Consider the following 15,684-nt stretch of genomic DNA (forward strand, 5'->3'; position numbering starts at 1 on the left):
GTTTACATCAGGTGACGTAATATCAACAAAAATTTTCAACAATCAACAAAAGTAAGTTTGTTTCTTAAACTTACTTATGTTTATGAAATAATTTCAATAAAAATTTAGATTAGTTATTTGTTAAAAGTGTTGCTAGATTAGATAAATATTTTTTGTAAATTCAATTTGAGTAACAATAGAAAAGTGTAACAATGTAAAGTAACCATCGATATGAACCACATTGTAGGTAAACTCAGTTCATTTGTATACAGTGTTGCCAGATTAAATTACTTTTTTTAAAGTTAAATCAGACCTGCAACCGTTACCTCTAAATACCCATTGTCAGGGTTGCCAATTTTGTTTGAACTAGTTTGGGTGAGGGTAACATTATGATCCGATAACAAAAGTAGCGCGATGTTGCCAGTTCCATTCGGACTAGCTTTGCCGCTTAGATGATAACATGGTCCGATACCTATTCGAAATGTTTGCTAATCCCTAAAAGTATCGACAAGGGTTGCCAGTTCAAATTTTGTAAAAGGCAATTTTGAGGCAAAAACTGTAGAAGATCCAGGTTGGCTTCGGTGGTCTTTTCCTCAAGCACAAGGATCGTTGATGTTTTTATTTATTTGCAAGATAATTTATTAAGGTAAATGCAAAGTATGTTACATGTAGGCCTACCATGTTTTTAAGCGACAAATTTATATTTTAAAATTTAACTGAAACTTGTCAGAATTGCAAAATGCATTTCAATGCTGCAAATTCAAAAATTAAATGTTCCCAAGGAACTTAGGTCACGCTTCCTGTTAACAAATGCCGCTCTCACGGAGTTGGCTTACCGCATTTGTATTTCTGAAGCGATATAATTGTGTAACCGGGTTCGTTTCATAATTCTCACGATAGGCTATTACTGATAAAAAGGCACCACATTATGAAATAAGTGGGAAATTGAAAAATGCTGAACATATATGATGATGATGTTCGCCCTTCGTTTCCGAAGATGGCCAAATCCAGGATCATGACTTGCGCGTGATTTTGTTTTAAGTGAGGGAGGGCTGCGCGGGACTCCAACCTCACTTTCTTGTCTCAGGTTTCAGGGTCCAATGGCAAGACATGGTCAAGACGATTGGGTGAAATGAACATATATAATACAGAGATTTTATACAACGACAGGGCAGAAGGTTAAATTCACGACTGGAGAATGTCGCTCATCTGACACCGGTTGCAATAAACTAAATCGGTTAGACCTATTTTTTAATTTCCCGAACTTGTAACAATTGATTCATAATAAAATACATTTAATATTGCATTTTACTTGTTTAATTTTTGTAGGAAATCATACCCCTAGACAGAAGCCTAAATTATTCTTTTTAGCCAGAGACTCAGAGTCTCTCAATAACCAAAAGTCTATAGTAAAAAAGATAGTCAATAATTAGCAAAACCTTACAAGTAGGCTATATAACACTAGCCGACCAACAAATTTTTTTTTTGGTGCCGAAGATATTTCAACTGTTTTTAGCTAATTTGGTGTCGCTGATTTCGAAAATGCAGTCAGGTTTTGTCTATCAGGTCTAGTTACGGTGATTCCACTGCATGAGTGCACTTATGCACAAGTGCTCATGTGAAATTTATTCACGAGTCAAATATATTGTCAAAAGACACAAATCAATTTCAGCAAGCCAACAAAGAACTTAAAAACGTAGGGTGCTTAAGTGTCTGCCACAAACTTGCGCTTAGCTAAGAGATCTACGAGAGTGAACTACTGTAGAAAGGAATCATCGCGTTTTAATAGACCAGCAATAGTCAGCTAGCATGGTAGCATCCCGTCTTCCTTGATATGTGACTTCCATCTCACAAATGTCTTGATGAAATCGCTCCCCTTGCTCGTCACTCAAATCGCCAAGATTATCAGGAAAGCAGTCTAGATGATTGTGCAGAAAATGAACTTTGATGTTCATGTTAACATCAATATCCTGGAGTCTTCTAAGTAAGTTAGACACGAGCTCTTTGTAAGTGGATGCCTTTCTATTTGCCAAAAATTTCTTAACAACTTTCACAAAAGCATCCCAGGCACTCAGTTCTTTTCTCATTCATAGAAGATGGGAAGTTTGGGTCATTGATTAATTTTCTGATTTGAGGCCCATCAAATATGCCGGCTTTTAACTTTTCAATTGTTAATCCTGGAAATTTTGTGCAAATATATCTGAAACAATTTCCATCTTTATCGAGTGCTTTTACAAAGTACTTCATTATACCCAACTTTGCTACGTAAGTTGTCATGAAGGTGAAAAAGCATTACTGTGCTTGCAACACCATCATTATTATTATATTAATGTGAAGAGGAGGTAACACAATTTTTGATCCTTCCACCAGAGAATGAGCTTGAACATTTTTCTCGCCAGGAATCATTTCACTTTTCATAGGCCAATGTTTCCTTTTCCAATGCTGATCTCTTGCCCTGCTGTCCCAAAAACAGTGAAAACAAGGAAACTTTACGTATTTGAAGGGTTGCCACAATTGCTTGCTCGTCTTCGCTGTCAGGAAGTAAATCCAATTGTGGCAACCCTTCAAAATCAGGAACAGGAAGTTTTTCTCTGTGTAGCACTGGCCTGATTGCTGAAGCTAGGTTTGGATATTGCAAGGAAGTCCTATTTTTCCTGTTTAGCCTATGCCTTTTATGTTTACTGCACAAAAATAATAGTGGCTCTTCTTCTCTCGTATTGTCGTTATATGTCAGGGCATCCGTTGGTTAGCCACTGCCTGGTGTCGTCATCGATGGAAATTAGGCCTTCCATACCATGGGGTGATCTATATAGCCGGCAATCCTTGATAATGTGGGCCGCCGTCTGCATTTCACCACACTCACAAGCAGCACTCTTTACCAAGCCCCAACGCAACATGTCTGCACCATAGCGTCCAACACCAGTGAGCAAACGGTTACGCCTTGATGAGGCAAGTCTAGAGAGGCCATGTCCCAGCTGGTTCTCGGGCGGGGATCTGAATACTTGGCGAAGTGGTGCTGCCTGACCATTGTTCACACCACGCCGCGTGGCACCACTGTTTGCTAGGGCTTCCACCAGAGGCTGCCAGAAGGTCTTGTGCAGCGCGTACAAATGGCTTTCTTGATTTTAGCCGCTGCTTTGGTGGATATCTCAGCGTGGTTGCGTGTCTCTGTGAGTCTCAGAATGTAATGCAAGTGCCTATTATAATCTTTTGGTTCACGCCACACCATTGGAATAGCAAACCTTAATTCTTTTCTTCTTTTGTTCGTCCATTGACGTAAATGTTCTTTGCAAGTTTTGCAAACAATGTGGAGAGCCCAAGACTTATTTTGATCCCCCAGCTTCACTTTAAAGTAAGCAAGATAAGCACGCTTTACAAAATCATCGATTGGTTTTCTGTTGGGCTCTAGTGTGTAATCACCACAGATGTAGCAGAAAATATTTGTGTTATTGAGACAACGTCTTCTAGATGTTGCAGCCATAAGCGCGCTAGATCCCCCCCCCAAAAAAAGCACCATTATGCCGTCTTGATTTGCACCTACTAGCATTTAACACAGAAAACAATTGTCTTGGCATTGTCTGCTTTCATTGTTTGTTTTAGAATGTAATGCAAGAGTAATAATAAAGGTTGTAATCCCATAATGACAGCTCTAAAACGTATTGTATTTGTGCTACTTTGTGGGGCAATTGCAAAAAAGTCAAAATCACTGTAACTTAAAAAGTTGACCTGATGGAGAAAAATTGGTTGCATTTTCGGAATCAGCGCCCCAAACTTAGTCTAAATCAGTTCAAAAACTGCCGGCACCAAAAATTGTTTCGGCCAGTGTAATCAATGTTTTATTTGTTGATGTTTATAATAAAATTATGTCCTCCAGTGATTTTGTTTGGTTGAGTTAAAAATACAAAAAACTGCTTGTTTACATCAGGTGACGTAACATCAACAAAATTGTTTATAATATTATCAAACCAAGGTTTGTTTATGTTCTTCAACTTGAGGGACTCGATAAACATCAACAAAAGTAAGTTTTTTTCTTTAACTTAGTAATTTTTATGAAATGATTTCAATGAAGAATTCAAGTGAATGCGTTAAACCTTTAAAATGCGTAACAAGTTTTAAGAGTTGCCAGTTCTGCAATTATTGCTGCAAAATTGGACTAGTTTTCCTTCGAAAATTATGCCAGTTAGGAGTTGTGGCATTGTTGATTTCTTTGGTTTCATTTAGAACTAACTTCTTCTGGATAAATACTATTTTTACACGAACACATCCTGCAACACTGACAATGGATATTTAGAGATAGTACTCCCCCTGCAAGTTGACTTCATGAATTAAGATTGAATCACAATTTCTGTCAAAAAAAAAACACGCATCGTAAGACTTGACTCGCCACCACAACCAAACAAACGAGCAACTATAGTAATGAAGAGGCACAACAGCTGAATGCATTTGGGCATCTTCCAGTTTGTAAGGCGAAACGACACTTACCAGAGCTCGATTATTACCCGAGATGAAGGACTCTAAGACTGAGCCACTGGTTAAAGATGGGTACGTCCTGGGTTAACTTTTATGACGACCGCAATTACTTCAAGATCAAGGATCCTGTTATTGAAAAGATGTTATTGATTTGGTTTTAAATCTTTTTCTCCTTGGACTGACAAAGCCTTGATAGGTTATTCCTGCTAATTTAGCAAACTTGTAGAAACTTTTAGCGCAAATCCAGTTACCGAGATTGACAGAGTGAAGTTTCTGATTGTTGAAATGTTGTTGCCTGAACTTCATTTACTAAGTGCCGCTGAATGGAGAGCAGTCCTGAAATGCGTTGCTCAAGCGCACACCTCGAGAGTCGAACCAGTGCTGCTTGATCTTCAGTCGGGCGGGCAACCACTGATCTAACGGGGCGTTAATTATTTGATGACATTTTACAATAAATAAATGTCATCCGTTGATTGTTTATTTCATGGCTGGCTAGTGTGATGACGACGAAGTATCAACGACAAACGACGTTGTATCAACCTAAACTTCAATGCTGCCGATGATGAAGTTTCAATGTGTTGTTAGCAAAGGGTTGTGACAACCAACTTAGAGGCCGAGTGGTCATCGCCGCTGACTATTGCTGGTAGATATTAGATCGATTTTTGGTCTTAAACCGAAGACTTTAAAAACGGTAGCTTACCAATTGTGTTCACATCCTGTAACACTGACAATGAATATTTAGAAGTAGTACCCCCAAACAAGTTTGGGAAGCCCTGTTCTAGCCTATCAGTTTCCTTTGAACTAAACCACATTGCCAGCAAATTGAATTTTTCAAGTAACTTATCTTTGCCAAGACTTGAACTCTGACTCCTTTAGAGTAGAGACTAATATTCTTTCCTTGGTGGTAGGCTACGATTGTGAATCTGTTGCTGCTGTGAAAGCTAAAAGAGTCGATATCTAACTCATTGTTCGCAAGGTGCGCGCGAAGCGCGTGATGGTTTGATATTTTAGTGGGATCGAAAACGTTTTTCTTCAAAACATTTATCAATTTCAAGTCTCGTGGAATCGCTCGTCAGGTTTTGAGGAAAATCATTGTCAACAGCGGTGGCTCGTCACTCTCTTCAATGGACAGGTTGCAAAAATGTCTTCCTAAAACAGCCTAGAAGATAATCACCATTGGTAAGTGGATTGTGCGCTGTTATGTTGGTTGCCTATGCAGGTGTATGGTTGTAGGCTACGTCGTGGTAAAGCGCCACACTTAAAATCACACGGCGCTGGTTCGACTCTCGGGGTGTGTGCTTGAGCAACACATTCTAAGGACTGCTCTCCATTCAATGGCACCTATTAGATAGGATAATTCCTTGGCAACAATCGGAAACTTCACTCTGTCAATCTCGGTGACCGGCCCAGCGTCAAAAGCCTCTACAAGTATGCGAAACTACCAGGAATAACTTATCAATGCTCTGTCAGTCCGAAGATAAAGATGCAAAACCAAACCAATTCCAAGCTATCACATTTTATAAACAATTAATCAAACTTGCGCGTTTATTAAGTCGCAAAATCCATATTGCTGCTGAGCGTTGCTATTGATATTGCATTTGAGCGTGCTAGAAGAGGCTGAAACATTGCATTTGAGCGTGCTAGAAGAGGCTGAAACAACAAGCATTGAGTCCCGCATTATTCGAAATCAACTTAGATGGTGCGGGTATGTAGTGCGAATGCCAGATCAGCGTCTCCCTAAACCAGTGGTTCCCAACCGGGGAGGAATTCCTCCCTAGGGAGGAATTTCATGAGTTTAGGGGAGGAATTTCAGTTATTGCCCGTTCGTGTGCAAGAGCTACCTTTAATAAGTTAATAGCTGTTTATCTGCTAATAAATTTCATACAAATATTACCCTAAAAGTGTTTCCAGAAAGCGCTATAATCCATTATTTAAGTGTAATTTTGCAAAAATTTTCCGGGGGAGCATTCCCCCGGACCCCCCTAGAATACGCGTGCCTTTGGCACGCTCTAACCCCCCACCACTTTTATTGCTTCCCTTGCTCAACCCACCAGGATACGCCACTGCACATGAGGTAGCGATGTCTTTAATCAAACACTTTGTCGTTCTCTTCAATCCATCAAATATTTGGTCCCCCACAAAAAAACATTTCTAGCTACGCCACTGGCCAACACGCCACTGGCCAACACCCCACTAAAAAACCTTCACATACCTTGGGTTCCGCTCGCGCAGAATGAGGATGATCGACACGATGGTTTTGAGAAAGCCAAACCAAAAACTGGCTTATCCGGTAATTTTTATAGACCGCCGGCTGTGCGGTCCCTGTTCCCGTTTTTACTTCCGATCGGAATGAGGAAAAAGTCTTAGAACCCTAACATAATGGTGTCTATTACAATCTGGGGGAATTGTAGAGAAACCATTTTAATTAAAATTCTAGGGTTTCTAAAATTTAGGACTCCCTTTTTTGTTTTTAGTAATATGGGGAGGAATGAATAGTTCCAAAATAGGCAAAGGGAGGAACGCAACAAAAAAGGTTGGGAACCACTGCCCTAAACAAATGTTCTACTCGGAATTGGCTAAGGGCAGGGCTGGATTTCAGCCGGAGCGGTCCGGAGCGCCGCTCCGGAAGCTCGATCAAAAAATTGACTTCTCCGGAACGGCGTTCCGGAAGCTCAAATACTTTATACTCTTATTATGCATTGCCCTGTTCAGTAAAAGTATATCCATAATTTTTGATGAGTCGAACACGTTAAATCGGGTATTCACTCTGATAATATATCTTCGTACCGGTCTTGACGGAAGCGCACCTGTGAATGTATTTGTAGATCTTGTTGAGCTCGCTATAGTCTTACTGCGAATGGCATCTATGATTCCCTGAAGAGCTGCCTAAAATCATATGGCATGTCTACAATATGTTTATCTTCTTGTTTGATTGGTGTTGTATGTGATGGCGCGGCTGTGATGATAGGTCGCAAAAATTGTGTAGCAAAATTGCTTCGTGATGAATTTCCAGACATTGTGGTGTGGTATTGTGCAACCATAGATTGGAACTATCGGTTCGTCATGCTATAAAATCAGTCAGTAATTCGAATCGATTTCGATCTTTTATGGACAAACGCTATAGTCGTTACCACGCTTCTCCTAACAATAGCAGGGAATTGGGTGAATGTGCAGCGGCTGTTGGTGCAGTTGTTGAAAATCGGAAGGGTAGGCCTACTGGACACACGTTGGGTAGCCTCGAGTTTCCGCACAGTTAGTGCCGTCTGGAATGATTTCCCAGCACTTGTCAAATTTTTTAAAAAGGGGGCTATTAGCGACACAAGAGATTCTCGGGAACGTACGAAATCTCAAGGACTCTTGTCGAAGATAACATCCACGGATATCTTGTTGGGCTTGGCTTTGATGTACGAATGCTCGCAAGAATTATCCGAAATAGCCAAAGCCTTGAATTGTAAAACAGAGCATGTAGGCTTACTTATTGGGATGCAGATAACAAAATTAATAATCTTATTAGTGGCATGTCATGTAGATGCGTGTCATGGATGATGAAACTAAATACTGGCTGCTCTCTAATTGCCTTCCAGTGTAGTCCGGGAACATCTTGAGTCTGGGCTGGTAAAAGGATTGGGTAGACCCTCGGCTCCAGAGGCTTGCACGACGACGAAGCGCACGGTTAATAAGTCCACCCGCTTATTAAGCCCAATTTGGTCCATTCCGGAATTACTGAAGGTATAGAATTGGTAGAAAATTGTCTCCCGCAGCCAAAGTTGTCCGGTCCCGATGTTTTGCGCAAAATTATTTGCTTCCGAAACGTTTGATTCGCAAAGACTTCGAACGATTACTTTTTGGGTCGCACCAAAAAGTATTTGCGGACCCCTGCGATAAGTGTCTTAAAAATTGTAGGCTATAACTTGAAAAATCTAAAAGAAAAAAATCTAAAATCTAAAAGAAAAAAGTAAAAACAAATTTTTTTCTTTTATTTTTTCTAGGCTTTAACGTGTATTTTTTTTTATATTATTGTTTCACTAAAATATGAATATTTGCATTGAACAACGCTATACCATCTATAGACCATGATACTTACTTTAGCAACGTTTTAGGTACATCAAGTGTGTTGTTTCAAAGTCTTATAAAAACATATTTCTGAATTTCTTCTACGGCACCTAGTGCATTTGGAAAGTAAAAAACTAGCGCTCCGGAAGCTAATCTTCTGGAAATCCACCACTGGCTAAGGGTAAGCGTTCGGTAGGTGGACAAAAGAAGCGGTATAAAGACTCACTGAAGAGTAATCTTGAAATGTGTAACATCAATTATACAAACTGGGAGGAAACCGCAGAGGATAGGCTGCTCTGGAGATCTGCCACTCAGATAGGTGTCGCCACGTTTGAGAAGAGCAGATCTAAAAGGTTAAAAGAAAAAAGAATGCAAAGAAAAGAACGACAATCACACCCACAACCAACTCTCCCAAAGGATCTTAAATGTACCAAATGTAACCGAACTTTTAAAGCCAAGATTGGACTAATTAGCCATTTAAGAACTCACCGCTAGCTTTTATTTTATTGCGAAGGCCATCATCCTCGAAGACGAGGGATAGCCATCATTGCTGTTGAGTTTTCGTACTTCACAAGAAAAAGACAAAACGCAATAAAAAGTCGTTTTTGTTTTACAAATTGCATCTATTCGAACTTAAATATGCAGCTTGGAACAGAAACTTCTGGCTTAAAATAATATTTACTTTCATGTAAAACTCATCTTTTGATTCTTGGCCGAACAGAAGTTTTGTGTTACTTTTTGATTCAAATCTTTCATGTCAATTGTCATCTATTTTTGCCAATAAGCCATTTCAAATACTAAACTCATGTTCAGCAAACGTTTCGAAAACTAAACTGTCAATTGTACGGTACATTTACAATTGTTACAAATGTCACATCTAGGTAACAGCACTGAAAGATGAAGACAGTTTAGTTTTCGAAACGTTTGCTGAACACGACTATAATATCTACATTTTGGGCTCTTTATTTTTTGATTGGATTAACCAGGCGTTCCAACAGTGGCGTACTTAGGGTATGGCAGGCATGGCTCAAGCTATGGGCGCCACATTGATAGGGGCGCAAACATTGGTTGGTAAAAATTAAAATTTATGTATTACACTTTCTTCAAAATCTAATTTGCGCCCAATACTAGGGAGCTGAGTAGGAGCTGTGTACAGTTCAGATGTAGATGACAAGCAATATTATACTAGGAGATTCTAGAATCTAGATTGCAAATTGCAAGTCGTGCCAGCAATTATCACGTCCAGAAGACCTCCTGACATTCATAGCTGAATATGGGGATGAATGCCGCGTTTTTCCAAATCTTCTAATTGCTTTGCGAATAATGCTGACGATGGCAGTATCTATTGCAAGCTGCGAGCGATCTTTCAGTAAACTAAAACTGATCCTGTCATACCTCCTAGCCTCAATGAGTCAGGACAATTTGAGTGATCTAGCTTTGATGAGTACTATAGAAAAAGAAGAATCAGAGAAAACTGACTTTGATAAAATCATAGACGAATTTGCTTCGAGAAAGGCACGGAAATGTTCTTTTAATTAGCATGCATGTTGTGTTTTTTAAACAATGGCTGGATTTACAAAGAAATCGTCGTTTACTGTTTCAATATGTTGTATGATTTTTGTTTTGTAAGATTGTCAATTTGGTTGGCCAATATACTACCGTATGATAATGTGTCTATTTGTAGATGTTATGGTCTTTATGAATATTTTATACAATGATTTCATTTGCTGAGAAGTTTTGCTTATTTTGTTGTTTATATTAGGCGGAATACATTTTATTGCGGCCACGGTCAATCGAGGATTAAACCACTACATACTTCGACCCTTCGTTTAGGGACAAGTAGATTGACGCACTTTAGTTGGTTTGTAGCAGTAGGGCCTAACCTGCATGTAAAACAATACTAGTATGAGACACTAGCAAACAATTGACATGAACGATACATACGACAAACCAACGATATTAGCAAACAGTAGTAACTAGAAGGTCAACAAACTTATGTCCAATAATTTCACTTGGTAGTAGGCTACAGAGCCTACAGTATACACGGCGTCAGATGAAAAAGAAAGGGGGAGCCGCGTTAGCTAGTTTTTATGTGAGAAATAACTTTGAAAGAAGGCACAAAGCGCAGCATTCTATAAAATTGATTGGCTCCGCAGACAGAACAAAACTTGCACGACGAAACAATCTCGCGTGACTGCCATTGAACATAATAAAGCGGCAATAACAAATCTACTTTCTTCGTGATTTGTTCATAAAAGACTTGTATGCAATATTTAACTTAAATTGTTAAAAAGGGCGCACATTTTAACTTAGCCATGGGCGCCATTTTGCATAGGTACGCCACTGCGTTCCAACCATTTTGCTTCTTAGTTTTGTTCCCTCTGAAGGTGAAACATTCCAAACTGAGTTTATAGCAATCCATGGTCGCCATGTAGTTGGTTAAGGGGGTTCATACCCTGTGGGTGCTTTGGGGTCGTATTATGTGGTTGAGGAAGATTCACATTCTGTGCGTCATAACAGTTACTGGGGGGTGTACAGGTATCTGGGGGTAACATGGGGCTTGCACAGGGGGGTAAGCGCTCTCATGGGATCCAACAGGTTCCGACATTCGACTACGCATCCTTTCCATCGGATAACTTTCCAGGTTATTTTCCATTGGATGCTGCTGATATGACGTCATGGACGGTTCGAGTAGCTGACCATTGTTTGAGGTGAATGCTTCTTCGTGGTCGAAGGTCGGCTCGGTGAACTCGGGGAGTTCTGGAACGATGGGTTTCTTGAGCAGAGCGACGACCCCGACAATGGCGGCAATTGATGACGAAACAACAAAGACCGCGAGAAGAAGCGTCCAGTCCGGTTGGTTCTGAGGTGAGATCCCTGAAGAAAGATTTAGTCGTTCATGGATCGAAAAATATTATGTTCAAACATCTCAACAATATATCGATGAATAACTCGCTTGATTGTTCGTCAGCAATGTAATCTTTTCTTGTAATTTTCAATTATATACGTAACAATCACAAACAAGTCGCAAGCGGTCTATTTGTGTGGCAGCTTACAGCGCTGTTGCTTGTGGAGCATTTTGCAGAAGGCGATAGATTAATTGAAGTTAGTTAGGGAATAAGTACAGTAGCTAGATAAAGACCTAAACGTTTGTTAGAAATATCTAATTAAATTGCAATCTTGTTTTTTGATGTGCAATAACTCACCTTCTGTTTGGCCCATGGCCAGCATTACAAGACTTGCCAAGAAAACAACAACACAATTTTTAAGCATTTTTCTTTTAGATTCTAAACAAGAGATTATGGATTGAATCTTAATTTGTTCTCAGAAGCTTCTTTGAGAGCTTAATCCTGGTAGTTTTGCACACGGTAGGCTTACTTGTAAAGGCACTGGTTGGTTGGTTTTTGAATCTTTATCCTCGGACTGACAAAATCTTGATAGATTATTCCTGGTAGTTTCGCATACTAGTATAGGCTCTTGACACAGGACCGGTTACCGAGATTGGCAAAGTGAAGTTTCTGTTTGTTGAAATGTTGTTGTCTGTAAATTATTCCATTCACTAGGTGCTGCTGAATCACTAGGTCCCGCGAATTCAAACATTATCAAGATCTTAATATAATCAGATCTAAATGAATTACCATCAGAGGTTAAAACAGCCATTTCAGCCGTCAGATGGTAAAAGTAGCGGCCCCACTTCTGGGTACCGGGCCCACTTCAGCTTTCTGGTGGTAAAATAGCCACTTCAGCCACCAAACAGTAAAGTAAGAAATTAGTCTAGTAGGCCTATATTGATTTCCCTAACCATGAATATTACCCGAAACACGAATTTCAAAATAAACAGGCTAATATTGGTTCAAACTCAAAAACTGAAATAACACAGGTAAGAAGATTACTATCCTTACTGTATTTCTGCACTAAAAATTAGACCAAAACCGCTTTTCAGATTGCAGCAATTAGCATATGTTTGACCTAGGCCCAGACAACTTTCCAAATCAAATTGAAAATTTTCTGAGTGTCTGCAGTGCTATCAATTCTCTTCTGGTGAGCCTAGAATGACCAGTGAAACATCAATGGAATCAATCGGGAAGTAATAGCCCTACCCTAACACCATGTGACAAATAAAAGTTCAAAAAAGCAACCGCTAGATAGAGATAGTAAGTTTTGCGGTTCAAGAAATTTTAAGATTGCTCAAGATTTGTTAAATGACATCAATAAAAGTTTGTACACAACCTTTATATTCATAACTTTGTCGATGAAGGGGGCCCGAAAATAAATTGGTACCGGGCCCGAGAAATCCAGTCAACGGCCCTGGCTTGGACTGGACTTCTTCGTCATTTGCGATTTCATTGTTATCATTTATGCGAAGATCATCATTTCGAATCTTTGGATTGAAGGTCGTTTAGCGATAGAGTTCATTTTTAATTTTATATCAGGTTTACGATGTCATCACATTATTACTCGACTTACTCAAACTGCGTTATGCCAGAAAGAACACAATCAAAACTGTTTTTTGTTTTTTTTAAGTCTTCGATTCGATCCGACCTGGAATCAATCTCAAATCCACTAGCACCAGAGCCAAAGACGAAACCCACTGGGCCACTTAGCTGGCACAAGTATGTGAAGCTGCAAAGAGCTTCTGAAGTATTTTTTTCATTCCGAAGATAGATTACGACCAGTCAATGTCGATATGAGCGGACAATAATTTTCTTTCCTTGGATCTGCCACTGCCTCGAGGTTCACACAACGCATCTGCAATCCCAACAAACATTTACTTTTTGATCATGTTCATGAGACTCTCGCATATCTCGTCAGTCAACCTCACGATCCTAACCTCTAACTTGATGGGCAAGAACTAGTTGAACGTCTTATGTTTGCCTCGGGCTTATTTGCTTCAATCGCTGAGCGGTCACGGTTGATTGGTTGTCAACCTGTCCAACTGCTCTACCTAGCGGCAAAATCTGGCTGCTCTCTAGTAGCCTTCCAGCAGAGCCACTATATACATAGTCTGGAAAGTCATGTTTTGAGGTTGTTGTTTACAGCGCCACCTAGGAGAGCTATGGTTAAATCACAGAATCTGCTTGGAAGGTATGCAAATACAGGCATATTGTCTACTATCAACAGTGAAACTGTGGATGATATTGTGGTTGCAGACTTGTTTTAAACTATTGTAGAACGTTTAGGATGTTAGTTACAGTTATTATTTAGAAAAATTCGTTTGGTTTACTTTTCTGAGGTTTAGTTAAGCATGACTACAAGTAGTTAAAAGATGATGTGACTTTTCAAATTACTAAGGAATTGATTAGTTTATAGTTTGAAGTAGTGGTCTTTAAAGTTCATAAGTTTCAATGTACAAAGTATATACAGCAGCTTACTAATGGAAGGGTTTAATTAGTAAATATTTGTGGAACCTTTAAGCTGAAGTAGGCTTGAAATTAGTACCGTAATTGGCAGATGCTACTTAGCCAGCATCATTTCCAAAAACATTGATTGATCAACTAATTCAGTTGACAGTTATTTAAAAAAGGTCTATAAAGATACAACAAAAAGTTGATAGGTTTCAATCTGTGACACTCAAAATAGCCACTCCCAAAAATAATTTGTAAACAAAGAGCATTAGCAAGACAATTTTGAGTAGGCTACTGTATCGGTAACTATGCAGGTTCAGTAATTTAAAGCAACAATGTCACAAAGGTTACAAGTCCTGAGATTTAACTTAAAACTAGTTAGGCTGAGGGAAGATACAGCAGAATCCGATACCGTAACGTGTTCCATATTTGAAGAACCTGGTTTGCGACGTATATAGCATCTTAATTGATTACGTACAAACTGGAAATTTGATTGAATGGACCAGTTAAGGCAGTTATGCTGACAAAGGTTATGTTTTGTTTATTTCCTTTGTGTTGTAATTTCCTATTATCTTAAGCATGCCGTTCTTTGAAGATCAATTAGTCTACTTTGAGACTACTAGCAGACACTAATGCATTAACCGGTTAACCACTACCTTTGTTAGCAATTATCTTTTGTTGTTATTAGCATTACAGTTATAATCAAATGCTGTACTCTATGTAGGGTTGTGAATTATCTTAGTTATGATTATTTAGTTTGATAATGTCCCAAGTTACGCGTAAATGGAGTGGAATAAACTGCTGTTTACCACAATGTAACAACACTACAACTATGGGATTTTGTTACTTGTACAAAGTTCCAAGTGATGAAAAGAAAAGGTTTTCAGTTTCAACAGCACAGTGGGAAAAACAGTTTCATCAGGTAAGATCAGCACAATAAAATAGTATAATTTTATGCTGTATGTCATGATGGTTGACATTAGTAAAAATTAAGAGCTTATGCCTAGTGAATCACATATATATATATTATGTTTTTTTTTAAATTTAAGCAATAAGCATATGGTGCTCACTGCTACTTTACTCGTATATTGAGAAGATTCACTAATCTAGCATCCCTGTGTAGTGTGTATAGTTGATTAGTGATGAACACGTGTGCTAATTGTAACATACATTGCTAAATGTTATTTATGATAGGTCATTGATTTTCAGATTTAGTTGGGGATGTCAATAGAGAGAATATGCTACTAAGTAAAGCTTCAGATGCTCTTCTTGTATCGTCCTTACCAGCAATAATTCGAGAAACGTCTGCTACTGGCGCAGATTATGTACGGTACCATACTTGCAAGAATAAAGCAGGATCCTCTTGAACACTACTTCGGTCGACAGCATCAAAGAGTTGCATGTGATACCGCGCCTGCAGTTCGAATGTTTAGCAGTACCGCCAAAACTTTAGATATTGTAAAGCACTCTGCAGTGAAGGGATCTAATGTCTAGAGTGAACATTAGACTAACCACCCCGGCATACTGCGCTTTACTCGAGACTGCATAAAACAGTGATTGAAATTGGCACTTTGAGAATCTGTACCTACATTGAAGGAACTCCGTATCTACAATGCATGCTGTATATTCCGGTACAGTAAACCTCACATAAGTTATAACATACAGTATGGGTATATAAACGAGAATTTTAATCCGCATGGTTTCTTATACTTTTTAGTTCATTCGAATGAATGGGGATTATAAAAGTGGTTTACTGTACTTTCACTGCAACTACATCATTGCCGCATTGGCACCCTTCTGTGTACTTTTTACAGTATTTAAGTTACGGTATTAATAG

General features: G+C 39.0%; 1 protein-coding gene across 1 annotated transcript; it reads right to left on the minus strand.

Annotated features, from left to right (window-relative positions):
* Positions 1-10,153: 10,153 nt before the first annotated feature.
* On the minus strand, positions 10,154-11,774 carry LOC145774876 (uncharacterized). Its single transcript, XM_082586205.1, has 2 exons — positions 11,709-11,774; positions 10,154-11,379 (listed from the first exon to the last, which is right to left on the minus strand). The coding sequence occupies exons 1-2, from the start codon at positions 11,731-11,733 to the stop codon at positions 11,000-11,002; spliced, it is 405 nt and encodes a 134-aa protein (XP_082442331.1). The 5' UTR covers positions 11,734-11,774; the 3' UTR covers positions 10,154-10,999.
* Between the last annotated feature and the right edge of the window lie 3,910 nt (positions 11,775-15,684).

Source organism: Aplidium turbinatum, chromosome 7 (genome assembly GCF_918807975.1).
Source record: "Aplidium turbinatum chromosome 7, kaAplTurb1.1, whole genome shotgun sequence".
Taxonomy (NCBI): Eukaryota; Metazoa; Chordata; class Ascidiacea; order Aplousobranchia; family Polyclinidae; genus Aplidium; species Aplidium turbinatum.

Bases quoted from the DNA above. Each gene is read 5' to 3' on its own strand.
- LOC145774876 (XM_082586205.1), bottom strand. From the start codon at position 11,733: ATGCTGGCCATGGGCCAAACAGAAG. The intron at 11,380-11,708 runs GTGAGTTATTGC...ATCTTTCTTCAG, and splicing joins GGCCATGGGCCAAACAGAAG to GGATCTCACCTCAGAACCAA.